The sequence below is a fragment of the Plectropomus leopardus genome, chromosome 7 (assembly GCF_008729295.1).
Source record: "Plectropomus leopardus isolate mb chromosome 7, YSFRI_Pleo_2.0, whole genome shotgun sequence".
NCBI classification, from domain to species: Eukaryota; Metazoa; Chordata; class Actinopteri; order Perciformes; family Serranidae; genus Plectropomus; species Plectropomus leopardus.
Genome location: NC_056469.1, coordinates 690,296 through 713,511, shown reverse-complemented (window position 1 = coordinate 713,511; position 23,216 = coordinate 690,296). Strand labels below are relative to the sequence as shown.

At 41.1% G+C, this 23,216-nt stretch overlaps 1 protein-coding gene across 2 annotated transcripts; it reads right to left on the bottom strand.

The window, feature by feature from the left end:
• Window positions 1-7,923: 7,923 nt before the first annotated feature.
• Window positions 7,924-22,596, bottom strand: LOC121945736 (amine sulfotransferase-like). Of its 2 annotated transcripts, none has more exons than XM_042490046.1 (7): window positions 22,407-22,596; window positions 21,734-21,889; window positions 21,213-21,430; window positions 19,724-19,850; window positions 18,062-18,156; window positions 17,768-17,948; window positions 7,924-8,180 (listed from the first exon to the last, which is right to left on the bottom strand). In XM_042490046.1, the coding sequence occupies exons 2-7, from the start codon at window positions 21,882-21,884 to the stop codon at window positions 8,056-8,058; spliced, it is 897 nt and encodes a 298-aa protein (XP_042345980.1). In that variant the 5' UTR covers window positions 21,885-21,889; window positions 22,407-22,596; the 3' UTR covers window positions 7,924-8,055. The 2 variants fall into 2 exon arrangements, with proteins under 2 accessions (XP_042345980.1, XP_042345981.1); XM_042490047.1 differs by lacking the exon at window positions 7,924-8,180 and adding an exon at window positions 11,547-12,899.
• Between the last annotated feature and the right edge of the window lie 620 nt (window positions 22,597-23,216).

Sequence of the window (23,216 nt, the reverse complement as noted above, 5' to 3'; positions counted from 1 at the left end):
GACCGCCGCACACCGACTCCACCTACCCCATTTTCTAGTGATCAGAGTTGATGTCGTATAGCGAAGCTTTAATGCCAAATTTCTAAATTCTACGTCACCGTTCAGTGCGCATCCACGCTTTAGACGGTCACGTATTTCCTCCACTATCATCCATAATTAATTATTTACATCACCTGAACATACATCACGTAGGTTCCCTTTTATGTATTCTCTGTCTTTTTATATGTCATATTATTTCATCTATTTACTCTTCATTTTATTAGTCTAAATAAATTATCCTCATTTATCGCCAAGTCGTTGTCTGTGGGTATTATTTCATGAGAGAAACAAGATCAATGTATACAGAATAAACGGTACAGACTATGAGATTGATTAAAGTAATGACATGTCTTAACACTATCAAAATTTAAGATTTAATTTTCTCCTGAATGGAGAATGGTGTCCCTTTTACTTTAACGAGTGCAAAATCCAAATTTTAACGTAGTTATTAATAACCGCTACACCCAGGGCATGATGGGAAATGCCTGGCTCTCACCTGATCTAACGGATGATTGGTTCAGATGTTGACTCATTTATATGACATTTTATATAAACTCCTCATTTTTGTTGAATTAGAGATATTTTGTTTTTGTCTGATCACACAGACTAAATTTATTCATATCACATCATTAACTATACATAATCTATTGCATATTAACATTGGACTGTTTGAATTACTGAAATATTTAGTAACGCAGAGACTTGTGGTAAGTGGGATGCTTAAATTAGCATCTGTACAGATTTGAAGCCCTGTCTATATCAGACTCACTTTGTTTCTATAAACAGACGGTAAACAAGCAAATTAGTGGTTATCCAACACCAGATATTTGCTGTTAGGTAGCCGACATGGCCGCAGCAAAGAAGCATTATGTCAACAGCGAGGGTTGCTGCCTGCCCTTTTGCCCTTTTCAGGAGCCGTGACAAGTTGTTACCAGAGACAAGCCATTATTTGTTACCAATGTTAGTTGTTACCGTGACTAGCCGTTACTTTTTTGATGGAAGATGACCAGTTGTGTTTGTGTTATTTCAAGTCAAGTCAGTTTTATTTATAAAGCCCATTATCACAAAACATTGTTTGAGTCAGAGGGCTTTACAGCATATGATATCCCTCTGCCCTTAGACCCTCACATCATCTTTGTATGTATTTTTTAATAACCTGTATGATGTGAGAAACAGCTGGCCTTCAGGTATTTCATATTATCTAATCTGGCTGCCTTTTAAAGGAGTTTGGATGACCCAGGGTTAATGTTTAGTTTCATTCTGTGGTTGAGGGGGACAGGTGTACTAGGCTGATTTATATGAAACTATGACTACTACCATTTTTCCCCCATTGACCTCTGCCAACTCTCTACTTTGATTTCTGCATCTAAGCCATCAACATGCCTGCTAGACCCCATCCCAACTAAGCTACTTAAGGAAGCTTTACCCTTATTGGATAATTCTTTATTTGATATAATCAATGCGTCTTTATTAACGGGCTACGTACCACAGTCCTTTAAAGTAGCTGTCATTAAACCTCTTCTAAAGAAGCCCACTCTCGATCCTGAGATTTTAGCTAACTATAGAGGATATCTAATCTCCCCTTTATTTCTAAAATCCTTGAGAAAGTGGTTGCTCATCAACTCTGTGACTTTTTCGAAGATAATAGTTTATTCGAGGACTTTCAGTCAGGCTTTAGACTTCATCATAGTACAGAGACGGCACTGGTAATAATTAACAACGACTTATCGATTGCTTCTGATTCAGGTCTAGTCTCTGTTTTAATCTTTTTAGATCTCAGTGCGGCTTTTGACACCATTGACCATCAAATCTTGCTGCACAGAATGGAACAGTTAATTGGCCTTAAAGGAACAGCACTAACCTGGTTTAAATCTTACTTAAAAAATTAAATTAGTACATGCATTTGTCACCTCTAGGCTGGATTACTGTAACTCCCTATTATTCCGTTGCCCCAACAAATCACTTAGGTCGCTCCAACTGGTGCAGAACGCTGCTGCACATGTTCTAACGGGAACCAAGAAAAGGGACCATATTTCCCCTGTTTTAGCTTTGTTGCACTGGCTCCCTGTAAAATCCAGGATTGAATTTAAAATCCTCCTCCTTACTTACATAGCTGTAAAAGGTCAGGCTCCTGTTTCTTGTGCTCAGTTGAAATCCCCATCCGTGTGATGGGGAGGAGGGAGAGGTGGCAGAGCTTTCGGCCTGATCCGGTGTGGGTGGTTTTGAGTCCATTCAGACCTGCCACTCTGGCTCTGCTTCCTCTCTCTTTCTTTCTTTTCTATTACTGCTCTCTGGCATTCATATTTGAGTCGTAATTGCTGATCAGTGACTCTCGGATCCTCATTGAGTGCTTATCCTTTTTACTGTTCACCACCTTGGTTCTGTTGAACTGCACTACTCTAATCCCGTTGCCTCTCCGGAGCATTCCTGCTCCCTTGTTTACTAGCTTTCCTGGATCCTGGCTGCAACCCTGGCTGTGCTTGATCGTTGTGATATCTCTGCTGGCGCTGTGACACTGCCTTTGGATGTGCTAATGCTGTGGCTGCACTGATACTGTATCCTCTGCTCGCTCTGATCGTGCTCTTGGTCCTGGTTGCATCGATGCTGTGATCATGCCTTTGGACACCACCATATCAATATATGCATGAGACTCTTATCAACACCCACAATATCATCATAGTGTGCATTTGATAATTTCACACCTATCGTTATTGTATTATGACATGCGTCTGTTTCCATTATTGCTGTGCCTCTCTCCCCCTCTCCCTTTCTCTTTCCTTTTTGCCACAATTTTACTTCATTTGTTATTTACGACATCTATTGCATGTCTGTCCGTCCTGGAAGAGGAATCCCTCATCATCCTCTGCCACTCTTCCTGAGGTCCCCCCCCCCCCCCGTTACAGGGGTTCTTTTTCAGGAGTTTTTCCTTGGGTAATGTGAGGGTCTAAGGGCAGAGGGATGCCGTACACTGCAAAGCCCTCTGAGGCAAACCATGTTTTGTGATAATGGGCTCTAAAAGTAAAACTGACTTGACTTGACTTGACTACTTTATATCAAACTATGATGCTGAACAGAAATCACAGATGAGCATTAAAATGGCTTATGTGTCATAATTAATACAACTGGAGACTATGAACAAATGATATTTGGGTCTGATAACATTTTAATAAACGGTAATCAGATCTAACTAACTCTAGGATGTGAGTGTTTCTGTGACTTCCTGTACAGACAGAAGGCTGCTGTGAACCGTCCAACCAGACTGCCACTTTTTTGCCACTGCCCCCTGTTGCTGCCGCCTGCTTTGGTCCACTTTCCAGGTTAGGTGCAGTTCATCTTGATCGAGTCTTTTAGCTATAAGCTGTCAGAAAAAAGAGGTGGGGTAAAACAAATACACACTACACACACACACACACACACACACACAAAGTACAACTACAGAAGTAGTAATACATCCATTGTACCTAAAAATATTGATTAGTGCAGTTTAAAATGCATTATTTTAGTAGATGTATTTAGTCAACTGTTAAGTTGTGACTTTGCCCTATGTTTGGCTACAACGCAAGATTTCACTTTTGATAAACTGTGAAAGGCTACAGTTATATGTCACCACACCAGATTAAATCACCGATGACAGGTGCACTGCTGAACGATAGTCAATACACTGCAGAATGAAAGACACCAGGCATAAAACACAATTAGATAGACTTCAAAAATATCTTAAACAGTTTTTTGTTTTCAGTCCTTAACAACTTATTATGCATCTTCCACAAAATTTAATATGAGGTATATAAAGGGATATTTCACCCACTAATGGATTTATATCAATCACTCATGCTGTCATCTGTCTAATTTGTGAAGAATAACCAACAAGTAACATATTGACTGACTGGGGTCCAAGTTAAACAAACAATATTAATATCAAAACATCAGTTTACAACCCTCACATAGCTTGTGCAATATAATTTTTTATGGTCAAATTTTTATTTAGTTTCTTTGAGGAGTACTAATAATAAATTATATCAACATAGCTGCATCTCATCCATGTGTGCCCATATGGTTTATAATTTTTGTGGGTATTGAAACTGCAAAAGGAAAACTAAAACCTACTGTGACCTACTGTGTAACCCTCACCTCCCCACCCCAGCTGGCTTAGGATGACCTGTGATGTCAAAGTCATGTAATGTAAAGATTGACCAAAACAAACAAACAAACAAAAAAAAAACATATAGTATAGGTATATGTGAAAATTAATAACTACAAAATAGACTATCTTACTCAGATATTAATAGTAATAGGAATATCACTTATTAATGTGCCTCTTGTGCACATATGCTGTATATATGTATAGACATGCCTGCACACATCCATATAAAGATTCACATATCCACTTTGCAATGATGATTTTTCTATTTTTTGACTCAATGGCCCCTTCTGCTGAAGCACGACTTTTCAACGATAGAGAAGCACTTAACATCTGGAAAAGTTGTGTGGGGTTTGGACAAAATGCAGCAGACTGCGAGAGAATCCCCACCAACAGCATACGCCAAGTGGCCAGTCAGACCAGAGGGGAGAAACAAAACCAAAAATGCTGGACAAAGAGAGGGAAGAGAGCCAGCATCAAGGTGAGGCTGACCCGACTTGGACCCAGAGCTATTCGTCTACCAAGCCTTCTTCTGGTTAATGTCTGGTTGCAGGAGAATAAAATGGATGAGATGTGATTGAGGCTCACTCAGCAATAGAAGATCAGGAATTGTGTGATGCCATCAGCAGCAGCATGCCCGAGCAACCAGATGGATTTTTTTTTTTATAGCAGCTGGTGATTTTAATCATCCCTCAACTCCAACGATGTAGAAAGATCAAATTGTAATTTAATTTTTTAAACTTGGTTTAAAAATGACTAATAAATCTACCTTCTACCTTCTATGAAGAACAAATACATAAAAACATTTATGCACTCTTCCCCAAATGTACAAACCCCCCACATATACAGCAAAGTAAACAAAACAATAATGACCAACCTTATTCACATTGATACATTTCCACCTTCTCCATTGCCAACTTAAACATCCATTCATCCATCCATTGTCGTCTGCTTATCTGAGGCCAGGTCGCGGGGGCAACAGGCAGAGTAGAGCATTCCAAACATCCCTCTCCCCTGCAATGCTTTCCAGCTCCTCCTGGGGGACTCCAAGGTGTTCCCAGGCCAAGATATGTAAACCCCCGTTCTGTGTCTGCCAAGGGTCTCCTACCAGTTGGACATGCCCGGAACACCTCCAGTTGGACGTGTCCAGGAGGCATTCTGATCAGATGAGCGAACAACCTCAACTGGCCCCTTTCGACACTAAGGAACAGTGGCTTTACTCCGAGCTCCTCCCTGATGTCCAAACTCCTTAGCCTATCTCTCTACCTCTGTGCCAAGCCACCATGCGGAGGAAACTTATTTCGGCCGCTTGTATCCGCGATCTCATTCTTTCGGTCACTACCCTGAGCTCATCACCATAGGTGAGGGCTGGGGCATAGATGGACCGGTAAATAAAGAGCTTTGCCTTCTGGCTCAGCTCCTTCTTTACCACAACAGTCCGATGCAACTTTCGCATTACTGCAGACCCCGCACAAAACTGCCTGTCCATCTAACACAAGACCCCGAGATACTTGAACTTCTTCGTTTAGGGCAGCAACTCTCCACCCGGAGGTGCTGACCCTCAACCTGACCGCTTCACACTCAGCCCCATGGGCAAAGGCCCAGCCACCAGACACTCGCCAGCGAGCCCCTGTGAGTGAAGTGTTCCTCTAAAAAAAAGGTAACACAAGATGCAAAAATTACAGAAATAAATTTATTAACAGTAATTCTTTCATCTCAGTTCTAATATTTCAAATTCTGGATGTTTCAGTATGTTCCTCCTGTGACACAGCTGCAACCATATGTTATTTCTGAGCTGAATAGAGTGGTGAAGTAATGAGTCCTAAAACGCAGAAGTCTGTTAGCCTTTTAGCACTTCCGGTTCCCTCTTCTTAAATGAATGGGTTTCTCCCTTCTGAATGGGTTTTCGGTAAAAAGCCTTAAATAAGGTCTGTGGTTAATACGGACTTAAGATCTTGAGATGTTTTGTTCTGCAACATGAAATAAGTCCCCTTAAATCGATTTTTGAACTTTTAAGGTTTTACTCGTCTTAAAAAAGGCGGTTGCTAACAAGTGGCTAAATGGGAGTACAGTATTTGTCGGGGACATTATACATCATCACCTGGATGGACACAGAAATTCATTAAACCTACTTATCCGCCTTTACAGCTTTACAGAGTCGCTCTCGACCTTTTCGATTGTGTTTTAACATGTTTTTACAGTGTTTGTAATGGTGACGTTTAATATGTGCGACCGCAATGTAGTTCATGTATTGCCTAACAATAGCTTATTGCTTCTGGCGATTTCATTTACTCTTCAAAACACACAAAAGTGATGTTCATCTGTGAAGATTATCACACTGTACAAATAGTGTAAGTCTCATAAACTTGCGTTCGCCACAGAGCTTATTTTTGGCAACAACCAAAACCCCATTCAAAAATCCCATAAGGTTTTTGACTAACCTTGGAAACAGTGCGATGCTTACTTCCTAGTTGGCCTACAAAAATACGTCATCCCTTCACCACTCTATGTGTCATGTTGCAGTCTGTAGGTGGGTGTCCATTAACCTCAAATTGAAATTGAGAATATAAAATACACTTAATGGAAACACATCAATTTTGAAAAAAACTCCCATTTGTTGCAAAAAAGTTTTGACGCACCCATGAGGCGGTATTTAAAGAAATTTGGTAAAGCTATATTTCGCAAAACTGCAATGGAAACACTTTTCTGGCTTTTCTAGGCCATATGATGCCATAGCTATGTGCTTGTCAGTAGGGACTGGCTCCCTCCTGATGCAGCAGGCGCTACAAGAGGTGTTATTGCATCACATAAGTCTTCAAAAGTTGAGCGGATCATCTCGAAGTTTTAAATCCACAATTCTTCTGTGAAATTGTGGACTATCACCTCCAAGAAATCCCTCATATGTGGCTGATCCCACGTATAAGGGGCTTGCCTTTCCATTATGGCTCCATAACACGCCTATGTGGCCTTGGATTGGAAATAATGACGGCTAGTGTGGTAGCTGCAATAGAAGTAAAGCTGCTAATGTTTTGAATATCCATCACCATGCTTCTTGGAATGTTATTGCCAGAGGAGAAGTGGCATAACATTGTGAGAAAAGTCACAAAACATCACTCAATGGAAATGCAGTCATCTCACAATTGTTTTTTCGGAAATATCTCTAAAATATTGCTTAATTTTTGTGCAAATCTGTAATGGAAACCCACCCTGCGTTGCAGGTCTTTTTCTATTTTTGTCACTCAAGTCTGCTACTATTCCAAGTCATGGGACTCAAGTCCAGTTTAACTCATGTATCTATGAAAATTGACATAAAAGGGAAGTATCTTTACCATTGTTTTCATATTTTTCTGTAACTGTTAATACCGTCATATTATATTTAGCAGCCATAGAGGAACATAATACTACTTTCGCATCTCATTTACTACCTTCAGATAAACTAAAGTAAGCTGTCCTTCTCAAACCACAACCCATCCTCATTCCAAAGTCTTCAAATACCGCTGCTTTTACAGTGATTTCAACAAAACATCCCAACTCAAAAAGCCACCTTTTGTGGCTGTATAACACGCTGTGTCGCAGCATGAGACACAGATGGGTGGCATCAGTTGAGAACATGGCTGGATGGAACCTGCTGGTCAGCATATGTCACTGGACAGTGTCAAAACACAGCAAATGAAGACTGGCCTCATGGAAAATATTTACTTTTAAGTCACATCCTGTTTTGGTTTCAAATAAAAAGGCGTTTCTGTGAAAAGAAGAAAATAATCCCTTCATTTGTTCATTGGTTAACAAATGGCATCAGAGGCTCACATGTACAAAGACAGTAGTGGAAAGTAGTGGTCATGAAGCTGCAACTGTCTTCTTGTTTAGTCAACTGCTCATTCGGTATCTCTTCTGTCCCAAATAAAAAACAGAGGAAAGTCCTCCATCTCTTTGTGGAAGACCTCGTCAAACGTCTTGTTCTGGGCCACGGTGAAGTGATTCTTCCAGTCACCGACGGTGCCTTATGTTCACAGCACATAAAAGGAGAAGGAACATGATGTATCATTAGTGTGGACATTCAGTGCAATCCAGCAGTTTTCTGGAATAAAGTACATGTTTTTCAAATTATTCCCTTTTTACTTTAAGCCATATTAGCTCCAACTGCTTTAGTCCAAAATGATGTGGGGACGTCCCTGAAAAAGACTCTGTCTGGATGGCAGCATATACTGCTCCAAAACCTGTGTGTACCTTTCAGCAGCCACGGTGCCTTCACAGATGAGAAGTTACCCATGATGCCATGGGCCCTAACACCCCCCAATACCATCACAGCTGCTGGCTTTGAACTTTGAGCTGGTAACAATCTTGATGGTTCTTTTCCTTTTAGGACACGATGTCCATGATCTCCAAAAACAATTTGAAATGTGGACTCATAAGACCACAGCATACTTTTTCATTTTGTGCCAGTTCATCTCAGATGAGCTTGGGTTCAGAGAAGTTAGCCAGGTTTCTGGATGTTGTTGATATCTGGCTTCCACTTTGCATGAACTTGTATTTGTAGTCACAACCATTCAATATTGCTTTTCAGCTTTGCCCCTTATGTGCAGATTTCTCTGGACTCTCTGAATCTTTTGATGATATTATGGATTGTTGATTGTGAAATTCTGAATTCCTTGCACTTCTGCTTTGAAAAACATTGCTCTTCAATGTTTGGACTATTTGCCCACGCATTTTGGACAATCAATCAAACTGAGCAAGTACCTCCTCTGTTACCATTTCTGTGTCTTTTTTAATGTAGAGGTTTTATAAATAACAGGTAATTCCAGAATGTACTGTCAGGAAATGCTATCCCACAACTGAAGTGGCTGCAAGTTTTATTGATATTGTACGTTTTCTTCCTCCTGACATTTTACCTTCCTCCAGTGATGTTATTGTCAACAGTTTTAACAGTAGACACAGGTCAGTGCTCGACACAGTGGAACTTAAGCTTAAAAAACTTACAAAACCAACTCCTCCCTGGAGAAACACAGAAATGATTAGGCAAGGCAAGGCAAGGCAAGGCAAGGCAAGTTTATTTGTATAGCACGTTTCAGCAACAAGGCAATTCAAGGTGCTTCACACAGAACATTGAAATACAACAACAGGGGGAAAGGAAACACATTTAAAACATTAGAAAAGAAGCATGTAAAAGGTGATTTAAAAAAAAGCAAGTGGGAAAACAACAGATAAAACCCAAAAATATAAAAACACATATATTGAAATAAGAGTTGCAGTGCAGAGTTTCAAAGTAAAATATAAAATTTAAGAAGTAAAAAGCCTTTTAGTCAAAGGCAGCAGTGAACAGGTGAGTCTTTAACCTTGACTTAAAAGAACTCAGACTCTCAGCAGACCTGATATTTTCTGGTAGTTTGTTCCAGATATACGGAGCATAGAAACTGAATGCTGATTCTCCATGTTTAGTTCTGACTTTTGGAACACAGAGCAGACCTGCACCAGATGACCTGAGTGGTCTTGATGGTTCATACTGGACTAGAAGGTCTTTGATGTATTTTGGGCCTAAACCATTCAGTGCTTTATATGCTAGCAAGAGAATTTTAAAGTCTATTCTGTGAGAGACAGGGAGCCAGTGTAGAGACCTCAGAACTGGAGTGATGTGGTCCACTCTCTTGGTCTTAGTAAGGACTCGAGCAGCAGCGTTCTGGATCAGCTGCAATTGTCTGATTGACTTTTTAGGCAGACCAGAGAAGATACTGTTACAGTAGTCAACTCGACTAAAGATAAATGCATGGACAAGTTTTTCAAGGTCCTGCTGCGACATCAGACCTTTAATCCTAGAAATATTCTTGAGGTGATAGTAAGCTGGCTTTGTAATTGTTTGTATGTGTTTTTTAAAATTCAGGTCTGAATCCATGACAACACCCAGATTCCTGGCCTGGTCTGAGGTTTTTAACTGAAGTGACTGGAGCTGCATGCTGATTTTAAGACGTTCCTCCTTGGGTCCAAAAACAACTACCTCAGTTTTTTCTCTGTTTAACTGAAGAAAATTATGGCACATCCATTCAGACATTTGCTCCATACATTTACCCAGTGCTTGTATGGGGCTATGGTCACCTGGGGACATTGAAATGTAGAGCTGGGTGTCATCAGCATAGTTATGGTAATCTATTTTGTTTTTTTCTATGATCTGAGCAAGTGGAAGCATGTAGATGTTGAACAGAAGAGGCCCCAGGATGGAGCCTTGGGGGACTCCACATGTAATTTTGGTCTGCTTAGATCTAAAGTTACCTATTGACACAAAATAATCCCTGCCCTTTAAGTAGGATGCACACCAATCAAGAGCTGTGCCAGATAGTCCCACCCAATTTTCTAGTCGATCAAGTAATATATCATGGTCGACTGTGTCGAATGCAGCACTGAGTCCAATAACACTAAAACTGAAGATCTGCCATGATCTGTGTTTAAGCGAATGTCATTAAATACTTTGACCAGAGCTGTCTCAGTGCTGTGATGTGGTCTAAAACCTGACTGAAAGACGTTAAAGCAGCTGTTGACTGTTAAGAAGTAATTTAGCTGTTGGAACACAGCCTTTTTTACAGCCGATTTTACCTAAAAAAGGAAGATTTGATATCGGCCTGTAATTGTTCATTGAGGTCTTTTCTAGATTGTTCTTTTTTAAGAGGGGCTTAATAACAGCTGTTTTCAGGGTCTGTGGGAAGACTCCTGAACTTAGAGACATGTTTACAATCTGTAAGAGATCAGATACCATGACGTGTGAAACTTTTTTGAAAAAATCTGTGGGTAAGACATCCAGACAGCAGTGGGAAGAGCTCAGTTGGTGTAGAATGTCCTCCAGATTTTTTTCATTGATTGGATTAAACTGCGTCATGGTGTTTAAATGGTTTTTAGACAGACACAGCACAGATCCTGAACCTGGTGTTGAAGAATTCACAGCCTGTCTAATATTCTTAATTTTCTCTCTAAAGAAAAAAGCAAAGTTATTACAGGCCCTGGCAGAGTGAAGTTCAGGTGCTATTGATACAGGGGGGTTTGTTAGTCTCTCAACAGTAGAAAACAGTGCTCGAGCATTATTTTTGTTTCTGGTGATAATGTTTGAGAAGAAAGACTGCCTTGCATTCCTCAGCTGTAGATTATAAGTGTCATTTTTCACTGCCATGGCATTTCTCCATGGAGATCTTTTCTTGCTAGAGACAACCTTCAACTTAATTGGAGCGATGGCATCTATCACATTTAACATTTTAGAATTAAGGTTGTACACTAGCTCATTGACTGAACCACAAGGCAGGGTTGCTGTAGAAGAAAAAAGTACATTAAACATTTCACTGGTGTTTTCGGTAATGCATCGCTTCTTGATAAATTCTTTCTGATTACTCCTGTGCACAGAGATAGAGCTCTCAAAGAAAACACAACAGTGATCAGACAGGGCCACATCACTCACAACAACCTTGTGTATGTTTAGACCCTTGGAGATAAGCAGGTCCAGAGTGTGCCCCCTGTTATGTGTGGATTTTGACACATGTTGACTCAGCCCAAAGCTGTCAAGAGTACAGTACAGTTCTTTAGCCCCTCTGTCCTGGGGGCTGTCAACATGAATGTTAAAATCACCAACAATGATTATACAGTCATATTCAATACAGATTATCGACAGCAGTTCATTAAAATCAACGAAAAAGTCTGCACAGTATTTAGGTGGCCTGTAGACATTTACTAATATGGCTCGAGGGGAGGACTTCAGCTGAAGAGCCACATATTCAAAAGTAGAAAAATTACTGAAAGATAATTTTTTAAATTGGAAAGAGTTTTTGAATAAAACTGCCACTCCACCTCCTCTCCGATTCACTCTGGCCTCACTAATAAAACTGTAGTTGGGAGGGGTTGACTCAACGAGAACAGCTGTGCTGTTGTTTTGATCCAACCAAGTTTCAGTTAAAAACATAAAATCGAGGTTGTGTTCTGTGATAAAATCATTGATTAAAAATGTTTTTCCAGCCAACGATCTGATGTTCAATAAAGCAAGTCTTAGTGTTGTAGGAACATCCTCTATAATTGTTGGGACAGACTGTGATTCACAGGGAATGCTTTTTAAGTTTAATAATCTAGTGCCGTTACTTTTGTGCTCCCAGTTTCTCAGCACATTGACCTTTGTTCTTCTATGACTAATCAAGACAGGAATTTTGTAAACTGATAGCATACAGGGCCCCGGCTTGGCCTGGGACGACTCATGACTGCTGGTAATCCTGCAGCCTGGACCCAGAACACATCAGTTTGTGCTTGTAACACAGGCAGCCTTATCATCCTTGTCGGGTTGAGGAGACAGTACAGGATGTTTCCTCGGAGGGGCGGGGGGTGGGGGGGCTGGGCGACGAGTCTTTGGAGCCTGTGTTGGAGGTGGTGGTGGTCGACGTGGTGTGCTTATAGGAGAGAAGATAGGAGAGGGACGGGGGGTACATCTTAGTCCAGCATTGACCAGCTCCTTCATCTGGTCAGTGAACTCCAGGTGGGGTGAGGAGGGAGAGAGGGAGGGTAAGGAGGAGAGAGACCTGGGGCCTCATGTACAAAGGGTGCGTACGCACAAAAACGTGGCGTACGCTCTTTCTCACGGCAAAGTTCAGATGTATCAAGAGTGAAATGACCGTGGAAATGTGCGGTGCCTCACGCCAACTTCATAGCTGGCGTACGCACGTTTCTACAGCCGTTGATACTTTGGCGACACTCAGAGGTGATCCTGGGAAACATAAAATAAACACGTGTAACCAATCCGTCCTCTGAATGATGACTTAATGATGTGCACATCAGAGACACATGAACAATTAACACCAGTGAACAATTAACACACACACACACAAACATACGTGTCTCCAATTACATGAGTGGATATAAAAGCGTGCGCAAAGTGGTGCAAAAAGTACCGCTGAAAACAATGGCAGCTTTAGCAGCATTAGAGGACATTGCAAATGGTGCAATTAGAAGAGAGCGTGTGTTTCGAGACAGAGACGATGTACTGGCACACGATGACGACTGGCTCATCAGCCGCTTTAGGTTCCCGAGGGCAATCCTCGTGGAACTGTGCGCAGAGCTGCGGCCGGCCTTGGAGCGCAACACAGCCAGGAGCCATGCGCTGCCTGTGCCCATACAGGTGCTGACCACACTGGGGTTCCTGGCAACCGGGGCATTCCAGAGGGAGCTGGCCGACCGATCGGGACTGTGCCGGTCGACCCTCAGCCGAGCCATGCCAGCCGTATGGGACGGAATTATCCGCATGTCAGCCAGATATATCAAATTCCCATACCATGCAGCTGAACAGGTCAACATTAAAGCGCAATTTGCAGCGAGAGCCGGTTTTCCTAATGTAATCGGAGCTATCGACTGCACACACATTGCTATAAAAGCGCCGTCACATGATGAATTTGTATACGTGAACAGGAAACACTTTCATTCCATCAATGTACAGATCATATGTGATGCGCAAATGCAGTTAACCAACATTGTGGCGAGGTGGCCTGGTTCAACGCACGATTCACGCATTCTGAGTAACAGCATGGTTGGGAACAGACTACAAGCTGGCACTGTGCGCGATGGGTGGCTTCTTGGTAAATAAATTTGTCGTGTAATTGTCCTAATATTAGTCCCTGTGATGCGCATTGAGCATGTGCGCCCCCAAATCATATCCCGTCTTCACCGCATCATTACAGCGGTTAGAGTTAGTGACTTGCTGTGTTTTGCTGGTTAAACTACAGTTTCAGATCTTTCTAACAAGCCCCTATTTGTCACTGTGCGCAACGTACTCATGTTAATAACCCCGTGCGTAAAGTGTGCGTAAAGACTTATCTGCCTCACCTTCTCCCCGGCGCACTTCTGCACTAATTTGCAACAATAGTGTGTGTTCCGTGTAAGTGTATAAACTTAATGAATGGAAGCTTAAAATCCCGTCTTACTCATCTTTTGTTTCTTATTTTCTGATCGTGCAGAGAGGGGAATCTCAGGTGCAGGGCTTATTTAAATATGATTTGCGTATTTAAATGGGGGCGTGGACAGGGAGTGGTCGGGTACTCCAACATGTGCGCTCAATTCCACGCTGATTGGGATGTACAAAGGGAATGTGCTTGGATTCATGCGTGCGCCCAGATTCATGCATCAGGATTTTTTTGTGCGTACGACGTTTTCTGGATTTGAGTGTACGCCATGTTTCAGTAGGAAATCCACGCAAGTCTTTGTACATGAGGCCCCTGGTGGGTGTTTCAGGGGGTGAGGCAGGTGGACCGTCGAAGGTGCTGTGGTTGTAAAGGGGGATGGAGGCTTGTGGAGACCCCTCCTCTTCTTCACTCTGACGCCTCTTTGGCTCAGAGCACTCCTTGGGTGGGGGTGACTGTTGCTCTCCCTCTGGGTTTTTAATCTGCCTTGTTTTGTCTTTCATCCTGGCTGGCTCGGTGACGCAGGAAGTAAAATAGATTAGCGGCCAACAATTTTACTCCCGGCTTGTTCAAGAAAAGTCCATTCCCTTTGAAAAGGTGTCTTCGCTCACAAAAGATGTGGAAATGTTCAATAAAATTTACTGGATAGGCAGTGCATGCAGTAGAAAGCCACTTACTTAGAGCCCGCAGCCTGCTGAATCTCTCCTCTGCATATCTGACCGGTGGTATAGGTCCGCTGATAAACACATCTGCTTTCACAGAGCTCACTGTTTTCAACAGCTCGGTGAAGTCCTGTTTTAACACTTCAGACTGTTGTTTAGCAACATCATTCCACCCTACGTGTATTATGATGTTCCTCACAGTTGGGTGTTCAGCCACAATACTCAGAATCCTTTCTGTCATGTTGGAGACCACATCCTTGGGGAAGCAGATCACTTTGGTGTTTTTACTGCACACCCTCTGTAAGTCTCTAATAGCATTGTCACCCACAATCAAAGTTTGAGGCCCAGGCTTTAGCTTTCCCTGTAGCCTTTTACTGTTCGACATGCTATCAGTCCTTACCCCGCTGACTGAGGATGGACAGTCTGACGGAAATTCAGGGTCCTTCATCAGTGGAGCGTATCTGTTCCGCAGCTCAATGCTTGATTGTTTCGGAGGTTTGTTGCTCATCCGCCCTTCTACAGTTTTCCACAGCTGTGTCCTTCCAGGTGCGGGGGTTGAGGAGGCACTTTGCCTGGGAGGGAGTGCAGGCCAGCCGGTCTCATCACACACCTCAGCTCGCTGTGCTCTGCCTGTTAAATGTCCTCCCATTACCCAGGGAAATGATTTGTTCTTTGGCTTTGCTCCAAGGTGGTTCCAGGGAGGACTACTACTTGTAGATTTATTAAACAGAACAGAGCCTACCTGTTTCGCGGTAGCTTTGTCTGTGCTCGTTAGCCGTGTGTTAGCTAGCTCCTGTCCACTGATTTGAGGCAGGGGTAAGGTGGTGTCAATTTTCTGTAGAAGTTTGGCGTAGTCGTCTGCAGATAGTGGAGGCATCTTGAAGCTCGGAGTGAACGGCTTTAAAATAAGCGGTACTCAAAGGTCCCAGTTTGCAACCAGCGGGGCAGGAAAACTCCTCTTCCAGCTTCAAGTGTACAGAGTTAACTTGTATAGTGTCCAGTGTGTGTTTCACTGCCTCTTTCACTCACACATAGACAGAGCTGCAGTTCTGTTCTGAATCAACATGAAGAGTAGATAATCCCAATGCAAAAACGGCAAAGATTATCCTCCAAATTACTTAATTGTTGTAGGAAACCTCCTTAAATATGTTGGAGTTTGTGACAAGAAGGGAAAAAAAAGGAAAAAACTAGGAAAAATAAAAGCGTAGTAGAGAGCAAGCAAGAAGAGCGTCTGCACTGAAGCGAAGCAGGAAGCAGAAACTTAAAAAGAAACTGTCGAAAAGCAGAGAGAACGTGGAGGAAGAACAAATTTGCAATAAACTTTCAAATCTTTAAACAGCAAATAAATATGTATAACAATGGGATGAAGAAAGCAAGAAGGGCTCATTTCTCAAAACTAATCAACGAAAATCAAAATAATCCAAAAGTCCTTTTTTCAGCCATCGATCATATATAAACCCTGATGATCTTGCAGTCCACTTCAGAAATAAAATAGATTTTATTGGATCAAACCTCTCCCACTGTCAGCAAACAAATTTTATCTTTTGGGAATCATTTTCGCAAACACTGGAGAAGTTTGTCCTGGTTGATGCTGAAATGCTTGACAAAGTTCTCTCCCAACTAAGATCAGCAACCTGCCTTTTAGATCCTATCCCAACATCTCTTTTAAAAAAAATTATATGGCTTTTTTACTCACGATCTTCTTAACATAATAAATTATTCACATCAGACAGGTGTTTTCCCCACTGCTTTTAAGACTGCCATTGTCAAACCTCTGCTGAATAGAAACAATTTGGATACATCAACTCCTGATATTTACAGGCTTGTATCCAACCTTAAATTTGTGAGCAAGATTTAACAATAAATTGTTTTTAATCAGTTAAATGATTTTATCAACACAAACAATGTCAGTGAAACTTTTCAATCTGGTTTTAGGAAGAATTACAGTACAGAGACAGCTCTAGTCAAAATTGTAAATTACCTCAGGTCAAACATGGACAGGAAAATGCTCTTGGTTTCAGTTTTACTGGACCTGAGTGCAGCCTTTGACACGGTAGATCACAACATTCTTTTAAACAGACTGCATAACCTGATTGGCATCTCTGGTACTGTTTTTAACTGGTTTGAATCATATCACACTGACAGAACATTTTGTGTAAACATGGGTCACTGCTCTTCCAGGCTTTATGATTTGAAATTTGGTGTCCCCCAGAGTTTGATTTTAGGTCCTACACTTTTTAATATTTATATGCTACCTTTGAAGTGTCATCAGGAGGCATGGCATACACTTCCATAGCTGTGCAGATGACACGCAACTCTACATTGCCGTGTCTCCTGATGACACAGGACCGATTGATACCCTTTTTAACTGCATTTAAGATATTAAATCCTGGAGGACCTGAGTGCAGCACATAATGTTCATGTTTTTAAAAGTAATCTCAAGACGTTCCTTGTTAGTTTACAAGAACAATATTTTACCTCTTGTTAACTTATTTATTGTTTTATTCCTATTTTACTCCCTGTTAACTTATTTAGTTATTGTTTTAATTATATTTTACCTCTTGTTAACTTATTTACTCTTATTCTTTATACTAGTATAACATTTTATTTATTTATATAGTTATTTATTCACTCATTTTTTAAATTAATTATCTTTATTTATTTTGTATTAGCTTTATACTCTCTTTTTATTGTTATTCTTATTCTTCCATCATACCTCCAGTGTTTCCTCATCTGAGATAGCGTTTCCTCAGTTGTTAATGCCTGTTGTTACCTAGTTTATTAATGTAGATGCAGATTAATGTTTTAACCTTGTGCAGGATGGGAGTGGGGGTGGATGGTGGGGTGGTGGGTTGTATTTTTCTTTTATTTCAGGTTAATCTGTCTGTTTGTAAAGCACTTTGTGCTACAATGTTTTTTGTATGAAAAGTGCTATATAAATAAAGTTTGATCGATTGATACGTTAAGTTTGAGCCTAGGTGCTGAGTTCCTGGATTAACTGAAGCAGTAAATGCTTTTACCTTTCCTCATGAATCTTCCCTTGTGGTGGCTGAGCAGCTCACTTGGTACCAGCTCGTAGTTGGCTTGAGGGATCTTTCTCATGCTGTTGAAGGTGCTGTGTTTCACCACATCAGCCAGTTGCTCATCAGTCAGCTCTTTCCCCAGGAACAAGGATATCCTCTCCACTGCTGACTGCAGGTCCTGGACAAAAATGCAGCAGTATTAAAGCACTAATGATGTAGTTTCAAAACTATTTTCAGACTGATACTTCTTATGACAGCTTACAGACATACGGAAAATATTTCAGCTCCTACCTGAATCATCTCTTCATACGTGATGAACAGAATGTTCATGTCTTCCTTATGTGAGTACCAAGTCTTAATATGATCAAACCATCTGCCCCCATACACTGCAATGAATAATGCACACTGTTAGTGCCATACGGCACAGCTGAGAAAATGCCAACAGCAACATTCTATCTACAAACATGGGGCCTCATGCAAGAAACTATATACGAACACATTTTCTCTCATTTTTGCTCGTATCCAGGATTTGTTCTTATTTTGTTAGTAGCCACTGATTTTTTGGGAGTCACCAGTGTTTTCTTATTTTTGCTTTTCTCTTGGGTAAGAGAATTTTTTATGAGTGGTCTGGAGCACAGAACATCCCCCTTTCAAAGGCCATAAATAGTTGTCCAACGCAAGGAAAAATAAGTTTTATATTTGAGGAGCATTTTAAAAATGACATAATTTAATATCATTTAATCAAATTTAGATTATGTTTTACGGGAGTTATAATGACTGGATTATTAAATTTATGGGATAAAGGGATACAAGTATACTCAGTCTGTTGATCCCAATTACTGTAATTTCAGTTACTGTGCATCCCTTGCTGACCAGAGCTGAACTGTAATCAAGTACATCTACTCAAGTACTGTACTTAAGTACCAATCCGAGGTTACTTCATAATCTAAATCTCATGCCACTTACCACTTCTTCCCCACTAAACTTCAGAGGGAATATTGTACTTTTTACTCCACTACTTTTATTAGATAACTACTTCACAAATTAGTATTTTTCCACACAAAAAATATGAAAATACAGAAGTGCAGCTGAAACAATTTTCATGTAAGTCATTTTTCATGCAAAAATGGTTCCGGATCTCATACATACTGTATGTATGAGGCATTGCTGCTTTTTCTTTAAACTGTTTTAATCATTTTTTTAATATTAAGTTTGTTTAAACCTTTTTGCATGTGTACTTAAATGCATCCTCCTGAAATCACATTTACTTTGTGTAAGTTTATCTAACATTATATCAGTTTCACTCCTGCAGAAGTTCTTCTGCTTACAGCCTTTTTTGGTGTCATCTCTCCAGTCTTGTTCATGTGCCTGAGTCAGGGCCGGCTCTTGGCATAGGCGATATAGGCGGTCGCCTAGGGCGCCATCTGCTGGAGGGGCGCCGCCACGCCGCCAGTCTCCCTTGCCCTCGAGGGAAAATAATCATAAAATAATAATTTTGTATGCCCACTGACGCCCTCACTTAGTGCTTTCTGTCTAGAAAAACATATATATATATATTAACATTATAAATAAATAAACAGTGACATGTTCCTAATTATGTGTGAGCACGTGATGTGTCGTTATTGGGTGCGGAGGTGCGGGTCAGGGTTAGGGCGCCTATGGCACCGAACTGGGTAGAGCCGGCCATGGCCAGAGTCGTTGCATGCGGCGCAAAATCTGCCCTTATATAGTGTTTAGGGGACGTTACCTGTGCTAACAGGTAAGTTACGATCAAGTGGGATTCATCATAGAGCCCACATGGGTAACAGCAAATTTCGGTGGTTCAGAGATTTTGGCGCATCTGGAGGTAACTTATATTTTCTCTTACCAGAAAATTAAGAGACAAAAAGAGAAATTTAAGAGAATGTTGCTACATGAGGCCCACTATTAGGTAAATAACAAAAGAGAACTTACCGTCTCCGCTCATGAATTTCTCAAAGAAGTCATCAAAATCCCTTGGAGTTTCCAACATGTTTGCAAGCTTATGGAAGTGGAAGTAAGACACAAGAACATCTTTGGGATTTCTTGCGACATAGATCACCTAAAGAGGACCAGCCAGGACATCAACAGTTTACCACTCCATACTGTTTACCGGGGACTGACTAACTTTAAAACACCGTATTGGATTGTAAAGCTATAAAAGGCTCAGGCAATGTAGGATCAGCTCTATATTATCAGTGTATCAGTGTGTAACTGTGCTGTATATAACACACTGAGAGAGGCTCAGAAGTGATGATTGATGTTGTTGTTCATGAAAATACTGCATTGTATATAGGGATGTCCCATTCACATTGCCCCTGATCTTGATCTGAGTCATTTAATATTGAGTATCTGCTGATACTGAGTCCCACTTTTGTTTTCCTAGATAATACAGATACACAATGCACAATTTAAGATGGCTTCTTTAAAATTATTTTAAAATACCTGCATCCAAGCTGTTTCTTGATGGTTTTGTTTTTTAAATTCCTATTTTTTTTTCTAAATAAAGTATAAATTGACAAACCCTCCTTTTAATCTTGTTGGCCTCATCACTGTCTTGAGAGAATGTCTCTGCCCCTTTAAGAATCCAGTGTTTGTTGCTCCAGCAGCCTGTCTCAGTAACCTAAATGATCTGTTGAGCGTTTATTTTGAACAGTCTGTTGAGTGTTTATTTTCATTGTCTGCACTTCTTTTGCGGTGGTTTACAGTCTATTCTCTTAACTCGTCTGAGCAGTGCGGAGAAACACTACGCGCTGAAGCTAAAAGCAAAATGCGAGACTCACGCTGAGCTGATATGAACCAAGTGCTGATAACTAAATAACATAAATACTCGGTTTTTGTTTATGGTCTGTGATGTTTTGCAGCAAGAGGTTCAGCAGAGAGGAGAGACACAGTAACGCTGAGTGGAGGAGAGTTGACAAAGGCTCAGAGTTTCTCCGCATGAAAGCAAAAACATCTGTCAGCTGACATAAAACAAAGGATCGAATCACTCTAAGAAGTAAATGTAGCCAGTCTCGATCAGTCAAAATATGCATTGATAGGCCCCAATCTGATGTTTGAGTACTTATGAAAGGAGTCTCAAAGCAGCACAAGAAAAATGACGTCACGCCAGGTTTCAAATGGTTAATTAATTTACCAAAAATATTTACATGTGCCTGCCCATATGATATGATATGATATGATGATACAGCAAAACAGCTGTAATCATGTCAAATATGTCTTTATAGGAGAAGTTAGAATTGTTAAGAATTACCATAATAAAGACCTAAAAATGTTCTTATATGTCCTCAGTGTGACATCATAGTGTGTCATGAGTCATGTATTACATGTTTGCCTCCTCCTTATAAATACTAAACAGAGGGACCAGGACAACAGTTTGAGCCATGTTCAGTGTGGAGGGGACATGCAGGTGCTCAGAGCTGACCTTGCCCTTCCTCTGGCTAATAGCAGAAGGCATGAGGTGGAGCTGCAGGTGTGTGACCCTCAGCCTGGGTGACGGCGCCGTGATGAATGTCTCTCTGTTGCCAATCAGCTCAATCCAAGGGACGAGATCACCGTTGGAGTAGTTTTCGTTCTGACTGATGGCGGTCAGATCTCCCTTTGCTTCGAGGAGCAGCAGGATCTGCTGCATCCAGATGGTCCCTGTCAAACAGAACAGACAGGCCTCAGCCCCACACTCTGTGTGCACAATGAGGTCAACTGTGTGTGTGAGCACACCTCTCCTGTTCTGTGTGCAGCTTTGTCTATCCTACTTCCTCTTTGACTGCTTTTACAATACACACTTGAAATCAGTTTGCAACACAAAAAAGAGCTGGACATTTATGTAAACATACTAATCAGGCCTGTTCCTTCCTCTAGGCCCATAGCTCCAAGAATCACACTGACCTCAAGTGCACCCGTCCCACTGTGCCACCCCCTTTCCAACCATCTGTAGTTTGCTCTCACCTGATTTTGGGTAAGTGACGACAAACACATCAGAGTCTCTGATCTCCAGGTTGTATATCTGGTCTACATCATCTGGATCGTGAATGCCACTGATAAGCTTGAATCCTCTGTGTGGCACCAGTTCATAAGTCTTGATATCATTTGAGTCCATGATAGCTAAAGCAAAATAAAAGGACATGCGCTCCTTTACCCACGTCATCCTCATAACTGATACTACAGCAATTCAAAATTCAAACATGGGTAGAAGGCAACATTAACTTCGCAATACATGCCCCCCCCCCCAAACAGAAAGAATGACCTAAACAAGTGCGGAAAAATGTTTTTATTTTATACAATTATTATATTTTGTAACCTAATTTTAAATATAAAAATATTATGATTATAGTTTCATGGACATTTCCCCAATTTCATTGTCACCTTTTACTTATTTCTTGCAAAATTAAGGTCATTACTTGCCAAGTTGCTCGTTGCTTTTTTAGCTGTGTTTTCAAAAGAAATCGCACCAATTTGCTCAGCTTTCAGAGGTTAGAGATCATGTGAAAGACACGAATGGAACAATGAGTCAACAGTGAGAAGCAGCAGGCTGCTGTTCCTCCTGGACACGTAGGGTCACTGTGAACGGCACAAAGCGATGAGAAGCTCCGAGACTTAGTTTGATCAACATGTTCCATACCTGCTGTGGTCCCGCTCTGTCCTAGGCGACTGAACGCCGTCCAGTGTGAGTAATGTGATGTCCTCTGTCCTTTTGCCAGAACACCTCAGACAGACTCACCTGAGCGCTACAAATAGTCTCGGCCGGTTCCGCCTCTCTGCGTCTGCGGGAAACTCGAGATGCACTAAGAGCGCGCGCTGTTCCCAGAGGCTGCTCCTCTGTGAGACACACACACAGCTTCCGTTCACATCACACTCTACGGCAAACACAGTGATGACAGGAAGGAGGTGTGTGTGTGTGTGTGTGTGTGTGTGTGTGTGTGTGTGTGTGTGTGTGCGTGCGTGCGTGTGTGTGTGCGCGCGCGCGTGTGGATCTTTTCCAAAACATACACAAACTCAACAGTCAGCAGTAAAGAGACTTTTTCTTAACTTTTTCACATTTTATTTTTTGCAACATTTACGAGATTACTCCAATCACTTCATATGAAACATACCAGCACTGATATATTTAAATAACACTGGCTCAGTGGTGGAATATAACTTATTGCATTTACTCAAGTGCTGTACTTAAGTACAGATTTATGGTATTTGTATTTTTCTTGAGTCTTTTCTTTTCACCCCACTTTATACTTTTACTTCACTGCATTTATGTGAAAGCTTTAGTTTCTAGTTATTTTACAAATTAAGATTTTGCATGAACAAACACAAGAAGAGTGTAAATATGATCAATCAATACAAGTACAGCCAAAATGATTAGTAGATTCACCAATTAGCTGATGAGCAGACAATTAATTGGCAACTATTTTGTAGACATTTACGAAATTTTCCCTCC